Source organism: Labeo rohita, chromosome 24, assembly GCF_022985175.1.
Source record: "Labeo rohita strain BAU-BD-2019 chromosome 24, IGBB_LRoh.1.0, whole genome shotgun sequence".
NCBI classification, from domain to species: Eukaryota; Metazoa; Chordata; class Actinopteri; order Cypriniformes; family Cyprinidae; genus Labeo; species Labeo rohita.
In genome coordinates, this window is record NC_066892.1 from 5,209,903 (window position 1) to 5,225,317 (window position 15,415).

At 31.7% G+C, this 15,415-nt stretch overlaps 1 protein-coding gene across 1 annotated transcript in view; it reads right to left on the reverse strand.

The window, feature by feature from the left end:
- Positions 1-15,415, reverse strand: part of st18 (ST18 C2H2C-type zinc finger transcription factor) — an 86,829-nt gene that overhangs the window by 41,732 nt on the left and 29,682 nt on the right. Inside the window, 2 exon segments of the mRNA XM_051098361.1 lie at positions 4,287-4,329; positions 6,935-7,050. Coding sequence (XP_050954318.1) covers positions 4,287-4,329; positions 6,935-7,050 — 159 coding nt within the window.

Sequence of the window (15,415 nt, forward strand, 5' to 3'; positions counted from 1 at the left end):
CATGAAAATTTTGTTTTTTAGCCAAAGTTTTGTGTTCCCTAAGAAACTTTAAGTTCTCTCGTAAACCATTTGTGATCTTTCGCAAAACATTTGCGTTTTTAGCCAAATTTTTGCATTTCCCCAACAAACTTTACATCCTCTTGCAAAACATATTCTCACAAAAATGTTTGCATTCCCCTAAGAAAATTTGCATTCTCACGAAATGTGTTTTCTAGACAAATTTGTGCGTTCCCCAATAAACTTCCAAAACATTTGGATTTTCTCATGAAACATTTGTGTTTTCATGAAATTTGTTGCGTTCCTCAAGAAATTGTGCATTCTATCATAAAACATTTGCAATTTCTCATGAAACATTTGCATTTTCTAGCCAATTTTTGCATTTCCCAAGAAACTTTGTATTCTCTCACAAAACATTTGCATTCTCTCATGGAACCTTTGCGTTTTCTCATGAAAATTACTGCATTCCCCTGAGAAACTCAAAAAACATTTGCGATCTTTTGCAAAACATTTGGATTCTCTCGTAAAACATTTGCAATCTCTCATAAAACATTGGGATTCTCTCGTAAAACATTTGTGATCTTTCGCAAAACATTTGGATTCTCTCATAAAACATTTGCAATCTTTCGCAAAATATTTGCGAATTTAAATATTTGCATTTTCTAGACAATTTTTTGCATTCCTTGAGAAATTTTTTTTGTTCTCTCGCAAAACATTTGCAATCTCTCATAAAACATTTGTTTTCTCATGAAAAATACTGCATTCCCCTGAGAAACTTTGCATCTCAGAATACATTTGCAATCTTTTGCAAAACATTTGCGTGCTCTCACTAAATATTTCTGCATTTTTAAATATTCACTAAATATTTTCAATTTTTTTTGCGTTGCTTGAGAAACTTTGTATTCTCTTGCAAAATATTTGCATTCTCTCATGAAACATTTGCGTTTTCTCATGAAAATTTCTGCGTTAGCCCGAGAAATGTTGCATTCTTTCGTAAAACATTTGCAATCTTTCGCTAAACATTTGCGCGCTCTCACGAAACATTTGCATTTTCTAGGCAATTTGTTGCGTTCCTTGAGAAAGTTTTCTCTCGCAAAACATTTGCATTCCTGTCATGAAACATTTGCGTTTTCTCATGATAATGTCTGCATTCCCCGAAGAAACTTTGCATTATCTCGTAAAACTTTTGTAATCTTTTGCAAAACATTTGTAAGCTCCCATGAAACATTTGCATTTTGTAGTCAAATTTTTGCATTTCTCTCAGAAACTTTGCATTCTCTCCTAAAACATTTGCAATTTTTTGCAAAACATTTGCACGCTCTCACTAAATATTTTTGCATTTTTAAATATTCACAAAATATTTCCTATTTTTTTGCGTTCCTTGAGAAACTTTGTATTCTCTCGCAAAATATTTGCATTTTCTCATGAAACATTTGCGTTTTCTGATGAAAATTTCTGCATTAGCCCGAGAAATGTTGCATTCTTTTGTAAAACATTTGCATTTTTTCATGAAAATGTCTGCATTCCCCCAAGAATCTTTGCATTATGAAACTTTTGCAGTCTTTTGCAAAACATTTGCAAGCTCCCAAGAAACTTTGTATTCTCTCTTAAAACATTGCGATCTTTTACAAAACATTTGCATTCTCTCATAAAATATTTGCAATCTTTCGCAAAATATATTTGTTCTCTCGTGAAACATTTTTCTAATTTGTCAAATTTTTGCGTTCCCCAAGAAACTTTGCATTCTTTCACATTCACATTCTCTCGTAAAACATTTGCAATCTTTCACTAAACATTTGCTCTCTCACGAAACATTTGCCAAAATTTTGCATTTCCCCAAGAAGCTTTGCTTTTTTTTGCTAAGCATTTGTGTTCTCTCTTGAAAGTATTAAAACATTTGTGCTCACTTGCAAAATGATTGTATTCTCTCAAAAAAACTTTTGCATTCCCCCCAAAAACAATGCATTCTCTCGCAAAAGTGGTGTGTTCAACCCAAAAAAGTTTCTCCAAAAGTTTTGCAAGTGAATGCAGAGTTCCTCAGGGAAACGCAATGTATTTGCAAGCAGAAGCAAAAGTTTTGCAAGCGAACACAAAAGCATTGACACATAATCTTTCCTATCATCACCATGTCCTTTTACAGTTTTGAGGACTAAATGAAAGCAAAGGTAAAATGAAAACTCTCTGACAGGAATGAATTGTTACACACTTCATAAAGCGTGTTTAGGATGCACAGCACTTCCTCTCGGGGCGAAATTAGCAACCAATTACAGTGTAAGACAATACACATATCCGGATTTGCATGAGGAAAAAGCTGGTTCACTTTACTAAACAGCGTTTAACAATCACAGCTCTGACAACATGATATATTCAAAGCCTCGCTGTGAACCTAGTCTCACGAGATGTACAGACAGACAGAGAGAGAGAAGGAATGTGTGTCAGTGGGAGAGAATATCTCATTCACAGCTTCACCTCAATCCCATGGTGAAGACTCAATAAAACACCATCATGAATTTTTACCGGCACATTAAAGGGCCAGGCGCTCATGAGAGGTACAGTACGCGGCTCTAAACACTTGAATAATGATGTCCCCTGTCATGCTTTAGTCGCTCTTTCCATTCACGACGCCCTCCTTAACTCGTTTGAAAGAATATTGCCACATAATGAAGTCACTGTCTCTGCATAATGCATCGCCGCGGCAACCGCACCTCTCTCCAGCTAAAGAGGATTAATATTAAAATTGACAGATCTGATGTGAGACCGTTAAACTAACACTTCAGATCAAATGTGCGTAGGAAAAAGGGGGCGTGCGCACGCGTGAGGAAACCAGCCTGTCAGAAGGCCGTCGCTGAGGCATTATGGGAAATGCGTTCACCTTGTTTATGTGAACTTTGCACGGGGCAAATATAATGCATCCCTGCATGTTTATACAAAGCAATAATGCGCTCTAAAGAGTGTTATGAGATTATGTTTCATAACAAGTGCTTAAAATAAATATTATGTTGCAGAGGTAATGGCTTATACAACTTTACAATGATATGAAACACTTATTATGACATCAAACTTTATATAATGCTAAACAGATCAGTAGTTAACGTTTCTATATTATAAATAATATTCAGTTATTTTGAGTATATTGAGTATTATTTAATACTATTTTGAGTATACTGAGTGTTAATTTTATACAGTAAATATATTTATATTATATTCAGTTTTTATATATATACTGAGTACATATATAAAACTATATAATTAATTTGTTATATATTTTTTTCAGTTATTTTGTGTGTGTGTGTGTGTGTGTGTGTATATATATATATATATATCTTAAAAATTATATAAAATAAATATATATTATATTCAGTTATTTTGAGTATATTGAGTACATATATAAAATTATATATATATATATATATATATATATATATATATATATATATATATACTTATATATATGTATTTATATTTATATAAATATACTGTATACATAATTTCCAGTTGATCTTAACAATTATATAAAGTAAATATATTTATTCAGTTATTTTAATATTATTTTAAGCTATTAAGTATATATTATATGTATATATATATACATTATAATATCATTTATATATAATAATTATTAATATGTAAAAAGTCAAAACAAAATACTTGATTTAAATCTTAAAAATCAATTAATCGAAATGTGTTTGCCTAATATAGACAGATGGATTTAGTCATAATAAATAATATTTTTTATTCACTAGATTTTAGATATAAAACTATATATAAATGGATTTAAGATATAACAGTAAATGTTATATATATGATGTGATATAATATTCTATTATAATAAATATTATTTTTTACTAAAATAAACGAATATAATTATAATTTAATTTGATAAATAAAATAATTAAAAATAATTAACATTTATATAAATACATTTATATAATGTAAATAAAAGATGACATTTCTAACTAATTGACTATAAATTAGTACACATAATTATATATATATATATATATATATATATATATTTTTTTTTCCAACACTGAATATAACTGATATTCAACTGATATTTTAATGTAAAAAATGAAAAGTCAAAACAATATATTGAACCTTATAAAATATAAAATAAAAATAATAATAGCCTAATATAGACAGGTTGATTTAGTTACAGCAAACAGTTTTTTTTTTACTTCAATACATTTTAAATATAAAACTATATATCTAAAAATATCTAAAATTTGATAAGCTAAAAAAATAAAACTTAAAAATATTATTATATTATATTATATTAAAGCACTTACCATCACATGTTTCGCTGCGATTCTCTTCACTGTCAGACTCCATCTGGAAAAACAAACCAAAAAAAGCAGAAAAAAAAAAGTTAATAACAAATAGCACTTTTCAATTTCAGAGATTCATAAATCCTGTTTAATAACTCATCTCGACAGAATCTCATCATCAGAGTGACGGCTAAGTTCCTGTCAGTTTAGGCTATTAATAAGTAAGCCAGATTAGCGTCACGCAAAGAGTTTATCGCATTGCGTGCATTTTATTCATTTGGCAAACAGCACACCTGCACACCATCCCAACTTGAGATCTTAAAAAATAAGTTTCAAATGACAGGATTACAGTAAACAACAGTAGTAAAAACCCAATCCAATCAACTCGGCGAAGCATCAGCACGAGAAACGAAAGGTCAGTGAACTTTACGACAAATTAAAAAAGGGGGAATTTCACACGGCAGATCAGCTCCATTACGTGCATTGTGTGGCGTGCTTCATATTTCGGCTTGATTTAATTGACTTAGAAAGTAGAGCGACAAACTGCCAGCGCAGAGAGAGAACAGCCAGACAGGCCTTCACTTTTAAGAGGGTGAGACAGGGGCGAGCGCAAATATAATAATGCAAAAACCAGCGACAAACAAAAGTAGTAGTGTGTGTGTGTGTGTGTGTGTGTGTGTGTTTAGACAAAAAGAGTTGTTAATACCGCTGCACCTACTCACTCTCCCTCTCTCCCTCTCTCTCTCGGTTTCTCTCTGCCAGCAGTGCCTTGCTGATCCCAAATAAAACCTATTAAATGTAATTATTCTGGGCTGATGGCGCTCTATAGCGGTCGGAGGGTCTGGTGAGCTCGGTGAGTCACTGGCTGGGCTGTTACTTCGCTTATAATGGGAAACATGACTCCTATCTCCCCTTCTCTCGGCTTGGCTGTTGTGATTGAAGCCACTGACCTGTCATACATTTATAATAGGGGGAGCAGGTGTGGCATTGATGGACCTTAATTTCCTTTAATAAACCTTTTATGTGGCCCACTCTTAATGCCACGCCGGCCCTCTCCCGGCTCCCGACGCGTAATAGCTTCATTACTTTTGATTACTGGGGGCCCCTATTGAGACAAACAACTCCCAAACACTATAGATTACATTCTGTAAAAACTAATGTACCTGATTAGTTCATTACACTCGCTCGCTCGTGTACACATAGACGCGCGCTAACGCTACGCCACGCCAGAAGTGGCCCGTCGCTTCCGAACCGGCTTTTCTGAACGCCTCTTGAAAGCCCCAACTATTAAAAACCGCCGGAGCCCCGTTTTGTTTCCTGATTTCGGGTATTGTTGCGCTGCGAGAGTGAAAAGAAATCTTTTATTAGCCTCGCAAGCTGGGGTTTGTTGCAACAAAGGGTGCGCAGATTTCCAGGCTTACGTAATTTGATATTTCGCATATTCTGAGCGGAAACTTTGATGAGAGGAGGAGAACAGGCAACAGCTGGCTGCTAACAATCCCTTAAATTACACCGTCGCCACCTTGCAAAATCCAACCATATGTCAACAAGCGCCGAGAACCTCAGGTAACGAGTCAAAATCAACCGAAACAACTTTGGAAATGATGGCACGAGTGCTTCCAAAGCCAAATCACAAACTACACTGTAAAACAAAAGCTGTTTCAACTTCAAAAAATGTGTTACCCCGCTGACTTAACTTGAAAGTCACTTAATGTTAATTTAAGTGACAACTGGAATATTTTAGTTGACTAAACTAAAAAATTTTAAGCCAGTGGGGTAACAAATTATTTTAAGTTGAAACAACTTTTTTTGTAATTATTACTCCACAAGTGAAACCTTTTAGAACATTGTTTATTCATTTTAAATGATATATTTGATCAGAATAAAATTTGGTTTAGTGCACATTTAGGCTTTTAAACAAAACATTTTTGCCTTGTTGCACAGATGCAATCATTTTTAAATTATTATGCATCACAAAAATAATTTATACTGATTTTTTGCAAGCAGAAAATATGTGACCCAGGTCCACAAAACCTGTCATAAGGGTCAATTTTTGGAAATTGAGATTTATCATCTGAAAGCTGAATAAATAAGCTTTTGATGTATGGTTTGTTAGGATGGGACAATATTTGAGGGTGCAAAAAAAAATCTAAATATTGAGAAAATCACCCTTAAATCTGTCCAAATGAAATTTTTAGCAATGCATATTACTAATCAAAAATTAAGCTTTGATATATTTACGGTAGAAAATGTACAAAATATTTTCATGGAACATTACTTAATATCATAATGATTTTTTGCATAAAAGAATCATTTTGACCCATACAAAGTATTTTTAGCAATTGCTACAAATATACCCATGCTACCTAAGACTGGTTTTGTGGTCCAAGGTCACATGTTAATAGTTACGCACTTAGAATGCAAATGCAGGTGCATTTTCATTGTTATTGTCAAAAGCTCACATAGAAAATGTTGCAAAAGTGGCTTAATAAAAACTAACATTTTATGCATTCAAAAACTGCCAGTTTTAAATCAACAGATGTTGCATCCAACCTGTTTAACTCTGGTGCAATACTTTTATGCTTTCATAAATGATTATGCTGCGTATGAAAAACATGCACATGTGAGATACTCTGACTGCATCAAACAGAAACAATGGCTAATTTTACCTTTGTTTGTTTGGCCTGTAATGAATAAGATGTTCTGCGAGGTCCCCACGGGCCGCTCCGGTTACTGCACACACGTTTCTTCAGCTGTTCTAAGATGCAAGTGTGACATTCATGCTCTGAGGGCAAGAAACGACAAAAGATGTCAGTGACAAGTTGAATTACGCTCAAGGTGTTTACAGAGTATTTTTGAATCGCTAGTGTGAAATCATTTTTTACATCACAAATGTGTCCTTAAGTCAAAACATGCTCACAAAAAAACAGAGGTTATGGGCAATTCTGATTAATGCATAGTGTAAAACATTAAAACATGCAGTTATCACTCTAAAACGCTATTTGTATCACTGTAACTCAATGCATTCATGTTGCTTTACTCAAAATAAATAATATGATTAAGAGTCATGTTCAATTCTGTAATTAATGACACTGTAAAGCATTTAAATGTGCAGTTTGTACTCTAAAAATCACTGTAATTCAATGCATTCAGGTTGAAAAGATTAATGATAGACTGTAAACTATTGAAATGTGCAGTTTTTACTTGTTAAAGTTAAAAATCACTGTAACTCAATGCATTCAGGTTGCTTTAGTGATCTTAATATGATTAATTACATGCTGTAAAAACATTCATTTTAACTCTAAAAAGCTAGTTCTACTTGTTAAAAATCACTGTAACAATGCACACAGGTTGCATCAGTCTATTAAATGATCTGGTTAATAACACACTGTTGCACTCAGGTTGCTTTAGATATAATAAATAAATAATATGATTAATAACACACTGTAAAACATGAAAATGTGCAGATATAAAAATAGATTTACATCTGTAAAAAAAAATACTATATCTTAATTCACTCAGGTTGCTTTAGTATATTAAAATGTATTAAAATGCTTTTAATATTAAATCATATGCTTTATAACACACTATAAAATATGAAAATGTGCAGTTTTTAGACTAAAATAGATTTTTGTCTGTAAAAAATGACTATAATTTAATGCACTCATGATGCTTTAGTTATATTAAATAAATAATATGATATATAACACTGTAAAACATGAGAAGTGCAGTTTTTGGTCTAAAAACAGATTTCTGATTTTCCTCAGGTTGCTTTAGGTATATTAAATAATATGATTAATAACACACTGTAAAACTTTAAAATCTGCAGTTTTAGTGTCAAAATACATTTCTATCTGTTAAAAATCACTATAACTTAATGCACTCAGGTTGCTTTAGTTATATTGCATAAATAACATGACCAATAACACATTTTTTTTTTTTTATTCTAAAAAAATGGATTTCTATCTGTAAAAAAAATACTATAACTTATGCAAAAAATAACGATTAATAACACTGTAAAACATGAAAAGTGCAGTTTTTAGTCTAAAATCTGTTAAAAAAATCATTATAACTCAATGAACATAGGTTGCATTGGTCATATTAAATAATATGATTAATAACACACTGTAAAACATGAAAATGTGCAGTTTTTAGTCTAAAATTAGATTTATATCTGTAAAAAATGACTATAACTCAATGCACTCAGGTTGCTTTAGTTATATTAAATAAATAATATGACACTGTAAAACATGACAACGTGCAGTGTTTAGTCTAAAAACTATTTTTATCTGTAAAAAAATTACAATTCAATACACTCAGGTTACTTTATATTAAATAATAAACATTAAAACATGCTTTAGACTCACTGTAAAAATAAAACACACAAAAACTTAATACAGTCAGGTTGCTCTTGATATTTTTAGGTTACAGTGCACTGCGTTTCAAGACACCCAGTTCATTATTTAATTCGCTTCCGCTTGGACGGCTACATTTAGGAGTTGTTCGGATAGAAACACTAACTGTGAACGTTTGAAACGGCGGCGTGGAGAAACCTGGGAGCGAATTAACAGACAAGACCTCATGTGGCTTTCTTAACAAGATGCAAATTGATTGCTTGACAGAAATCAAATAGCTTGTGTGTAATTAATATGGTTAATCCGGGAAGAGTTTTGTGTGATTGCGCGCATCGGGACAATTTAAACGCTGCGCTACACAACGCCTGAGCTCCGCTATTGGTGAGCCATTCATGCCTGTTGGCTTTGAGAGAGAGAAAGAGAGAGCTTTGTGTTAATTATGGCTAAAAACTCCCAGCATCTTTCGCTCCCCCCCACCGCCGTGCGGGGCCCCGGGACAAGGAGGGGCCCCCTCATTAGCATAAGAAGAAAGACGGCCCACTCCTTGAGCGGCCCGTCATCTGCTGAATCATTATAAGGGGGTTTCTCTCGGCCCCTTCTGCACGAAGCCAGCGTCCCTCTGAGGGCCGGGCCGCTAATGTGCATGGCCTCGCGGTCTCCAAGGAGATAGCGCTTCCTGATTCGGCGTGCACGCGCATCTGCGCGTGTGTACGCGGCCGGTGCACTTTGCCCTAACCCATCTGCTCTTTTTCTCAAAGCCCCGTCTGAGCCGAACGAGACTTCACTTTACAGCCTCTAAGCGTCAATGGGCGGGATGCGTTGCAAATAAACGACACGGCGACCCTTAAAAACACACATACAAAGGAGATTAGTGTTAACATGATTTCTTAGTAGCGAAAAATGAATGACATTTTGTGGTCAAAACAGAAACGCACACACGCTATGATTAAGACGCAGCATTTCTAGTCTTTAACACATGAATGCTAGCATCACCCAAAATAAGACAAACAAACAGACAAGTGCACAATGCATATGGTAATTTCGTTTGTTATCAGCATCACAATCGCTCATCTGATTTAACCGCTCAAGGGACGACTAGTAATCAAACCTCAAATCATCTTTATCTTTATAACGACGTGCAGAAATGGGTTAAATTACAAGTTTGGAGACAACACTTGTAGTATCCTGTTGATTAGAACATGATTTTGAGGACAAACAAACAAATCATGCATTGACGGTCTATCGGGGAAGCATGCAAAGTTGAGTTTTAACTTCTATTTGACCAAGAATTTAATTGATTTTAGCTATTTCAGTTCATTTTAGGTTATTAGTAACCAGTGTCATAGATGCATTTTTTTGATTTTGCAAACACTATTGATTTTTATGTTAAACTTGAGAATGTAGGAAAAAAGGATGCAAATTATCCAAAATTAAAGGATTGCAAATAATAGCAGTAAAAACTAATTCTGTTTAAATGTTAGAAACTGATGGTTAAAAAAAAATAAAAAATAAAAAATAAAAAAAAAATAAAATATTTTATATTAATTTATAACAGTAATATATTTATTAATATTTGAATTCGTTTTTTGGTTTTTATATTTTAATAGTTTGGGTGTTTTTGTCATTTTCATTAATTTTTGGTGTAATGAAATTGTTGATGAACAATCATTTATTAATCTTAGATAATGTTATTTCAGCATTTACTAATCCATTATTAAAATTAAAAGGCGTGTTTGTTAAGATTAGTTAATGCACTGTGTACTAACATAAACTAACAACTGCATTTTTTTTAGCTAACATTAACAAAGACTAATAAATAGTGTAATAAATGTATTCATTTTTGTTTATGTTAGTTAATACATTAACTAATGTTAACAAATGACACATTGTGAAGTGTTACCATTTTTTAGTCTGTATAGTGTTTATTATTATTTATTTCATTTGTACTTATTTTAGTATCAAGTTAAACTGGTAACACTTTACAATAAGGTTCATTAGTTAACGTTAGTTAGCTACAATAGTTAACAAACTAAGAATGAACAATACTTCTACAGCATTTATTAATCTTGGTTAATATTCATTTTAACATTTATTAATGTATTATTAAAATCAAAAGTTGTTTGTTAACATAAGTTAGTGTACTATGAAATAACATGAACTAACATTAAAGATTGTGTAATAAATGTGTTGTTTATTGTTAGTTAATTCTTGTTAGTTAATACATTAACTAATGTTAACAAATGACACATTGTAAAGTGTTACCGTAATGCATTTTTAAAATCAAGTTAAGTTGTTGCACTGTGACCTAACATTAACTAACATAAACAAAGATTAATAAATACTGTAATAAATACATTGTTAATTTTTGTTTATATTAGTTACTACAGTAACTAATATTAACAAATGAGACCTTATTGTAAAGTGTTATAATTTTTCTAGTATGTCTATGTAGCGTTATTTATATTTATTTCATTTTAACTTATTTTAGTATCAAGTTAAACTGACAAGACTTCACAATAAGGTTCATTAGTTACCATTAGTTAACTACTTTAGTTAACATGAACTAAGAATGAACAATACTTCAGCATTTCTTAGTTTTAGTTAATGTTCATTTCAACATTTACTTATGCGTTATTAAAATCTAAAGTTGTGTTTGTTAACATTAGTTAATGCACTGTTCATTCTTAGTTTGTGTTAACTAACTGAACCTTATTGTAAAGTGTTGACATTTTTTTGTCTATATAGTGTTTATTAATATATTTTTAAAATTTTTAGTTATTTTAGTATCACATTAAACTGGTAACACTTTACAATAAGGTTTATTAGTTAACTACATTAGTTAACAAACTAAGAATGAACAATACCTCTACAGCCTTTATTAACCTTAGTTTATATTAATTTCAACATTTATTAATGCATTTTTAAGTTGTCAAAAGTTGTTTGTTAACATAAGTTAATGCACTGTGAACTTATTAACTTGATTACTAATTACTTGATTACTAACTTATGAACTTGATTAACTAATATAAACAAAGACTGTGTAATAAATGCATCATTCATTGTTTATTCATGTTAGTTAATACATTAAATAATGTTAACAAGTGACACCTTATTGTAACGTGTTACAATTTTTTGTATGTCTAGTGTTTATTAATATTTATTTCATTTTTACTTATTTTAGTATCAAGTTAAACTGGTAACACTTTACAATAAGGTTCTTTAGTTAACATGAACTGAGAATGAACAATACTTCTACAGCAGTTATTAATCTTAGTTAATGTTAAGTTTAACTTTACTAATGCATTTTTCAAAAGTTGTTCAATACCACTGTGAACTAACATTAGCTAACATTAACAAAGATTAGTAAATGCACTGTTCCTCGTTTGTTCATGTTAGTTAATGCATTAATTAATGACACGCAAAGTGTTACCTTTTCTTAGTATGTCTATATAGTGTTTATTAATATTTGTTTAATTTTTAGTTATTTTAGTAAGTTAAACTAAGTGAAAAAGAAAATGTTGACCTGGCAAGCAAATGTTAATGTTTATTGCAAGTAAAAAAAAATGTTTGTTTTTCAATTTGTTTCTTCTTTTTTTATGATATTATTATTTATCTTGCATTTAATGTGCATTTAACTATTTAAATACATAGCATGTAATCCAGAATATGCCTTTACATCCTTTACAACTTTACATGCATGCTTTTTTTCGTATTAAAAGTCTTTTTTCCCTTGCATTAAGATCTGTTTTTGCATCTAGACTTTGTGAAACGACAAAGGCTAAAAAATCAGAAAGAAATAAGCGTAGCAAACATTCGAAGCGCACTCAGTGCCCTTGTCCTTCCTGAATGACTGTTATGATTAGATTGTACTTTCAGTGTAATTACGGAATAAGCACTATGTGGCACTAAACAATGAATAAATAAAGACCTCCAGCTCTATCTCCACCCAGACACCTCCCTCCCTCCTTCTCTCTCTCTCCCTCTCTCTCTCCTTCCAATCACCTTTCCCCGTTTTCTTCTCCTCTCTCTCTCTCTCCCTCTCTCTCCATATCACCTGTCTGCGCTCGTATCGCGCACAGAGAGTTATGAAGACACAGGGTCTCATCGCAAGGTCACCCGCTCTCGTTCTATCTCTCTCTCCCTCGCGCTTTTTGTTCGTCTGCAGCGTCTGGCTGGAAAAGGGTTAAGCCAGGAATGGATTTAATTATGGAATGAATGGAATCACAATGCGCCTGCAGCAAGTTTGTGCCTCCTTATTTATTAAAGCTGCTGATGGTCCAGGTTTGATGAGCCACTTCGGGCGTAATTGAGTCATCATACAAAGAGGGTTCCACGCATTCAGAGAGGTTTTATCAGCTGCAAACAGACCTGATTACTGGCAATTACACTCTGATCTAGGAGGATGGTGGTGGGGGGCGGGAGGGGTAACTTGTGTGTTTATAGTTTACCCCAGGAATAATTTCCACATTCATTTTACATGCTAAGTGTTTTTCTGTTGCCGCGTAATAAAGCGCAAAGCCAGAGATAGTGGCGTTTTACTTTCATTTTCCCCCTGCGCCGAATCTCTTACTGTAACCCAAAAGAGGGGGAAACGAAGAAGAAAGGACGAAAATAATTGCGACTGAATGCGAATCCGAAAGGGCGGACGGGGGTTTTGTTTACACGCTCTTTGAAAGAAAAAGCGAGCGGAGGCGTCAAACAAACAAACTGGGTGGAGTCCGGCGCAATCCATTAGGTTTTATTAGCGAAAACGAATTAAACGCGCACCGGTCGAGTCTAAACGTGATAAAAAAGCTGACTCCGTAGGCCTTCTGCATAAAAACAAAGCCGGAGAGATGGGAAGAAAAGAGGCGCTCGAGATTAGAAGGGGCGGGTGTGTGTAAACGCGAGATATCAGTCTCCGCGTAGTTGATGCCAGAGACTTTAAACTGTGAAATCTGAGAACTCAAAAGCTGCTATTTTAACTTCTGTTAGCTCCTGGAATATGAGGCTATGTTTTCTTTCTAGGGCAAGCATAATTAGTTTCAGTATAATTACCTTAAAGTGCATCATCTGTCCCTAGGTCTAATGTGGGAGGAACTTCAAAGATACACTTGTTTCCAACTGTTTAAAGCATTTCGCATCTGATAAATTATTCGAGGAGAAATCTGCCAGCAAACGCAGATCATGAAGAAACACGCTTGTTTGCGACGGAAAACAGGCCGTCGCCGAGATTCGCAGAGAGTTAAAGCTCGTGCAAACTGTTCTGCTAAAGTGACCAGATTAAATAAATGCACGCACCAAAAACTTTACAGACATTTAGAGGAGCACGGAAATAGATAAAATACTCACGACGACTAAACACAACTGTTTACAAGTTTAGATTATGACTTGTTATAACACAAAAAAAGGAAAAATATTACACACTGACATTCAAATTTCTTTGAAAATAGCAGCTAAATTTTACTTAATCATAATCACATAAATAAATTCATAAAATATATATAAATCACTATTTTTAAAATAATATTACACACTGGAGATTCATATTTTCTTTACTTAATCTTAATCTCGTAATTAAAATATATACCTATTTTTTATAATATTACAGACTGGGATTCATATTTTCTTTACATAAACTTAATCTTAATCATATAATTAAATAAATTATATATATCTTTTTTTAATAATATTACACACTGGGATTAAAATGTCCTATTTTTAAAATAGCAGCTAAATTTGCTAATTAAAAAAAAAATCACATAATTAAATTAAATCTATAAAATTATTACAATTAAAATTAAATTTATATCCCATAAATCTAGAAAAAAATATTTTATATCTTTACTTAATCTTAATCACATAATTAAATACATTAAAAATATATTAAAAATATCAACAAATTTCCTACATTGAAAATAGCAGTTAATTTTGAAAATAAAAATCTAATTTTAAATAAAAAGAAATCTAATCTAATAAATATATAGAATTATTACAATTAAAACTAATATTGATATTTCATAAATTAAAAAATGTATTTTATATCTTTACTTAATCCTAATCACATAATATATATATATATATATATATATATACATACATATACATATATATATATATATATATATATATATATACACACACACACACTGGGATTCATATTTTCTTTACTTAATCTTAATGACATAATTAAATACATAAAATATATATAAAAATATCTATATTTTTTATAATATTACACACTGGGATTAAAATGTACTACACAGTGAAATTAACGGTTAATTTTGGAAATTAAAAAAATAAATAAATAAAAAGAAATTTAATCACGTAATTATATTAAATATATACAATTATTAAAATGAAACTTTCTATAATTAACATTTTTAAATAAAATTATATAATTTTAGGTAAATATATACATATTTTATCATTGTCAATCCTTATTAAAAGAAATCATAAACATAAAAACATTTTAATTTAAAAAATAAAAATGTTAATAATAATAATCATAATAATCATTATTAATAATCAAAAGCTCCACACTGTTACTTGTTAGTTATGTCACAAAGATAAAAGCTAAATAATGTTAAAAAAAGTAAGTAAGTAAGTAAATAACTAAAATAATGGCTAAAGTTAGATGTGAAGTTCTCCCTTTCCACTGAAGCTCCTTTAAAATCCCATTTGAACTTTTAGTTAGTTTAAGTTAGTCCAAATCCTTTTAGGACACAAATATGAGCAATGCAAATAGCCTTTATTTATTTATGCTAACAATTGCATTGTCTCTCCATCTTCAATTCAAAGGCTGAGATATCGCCT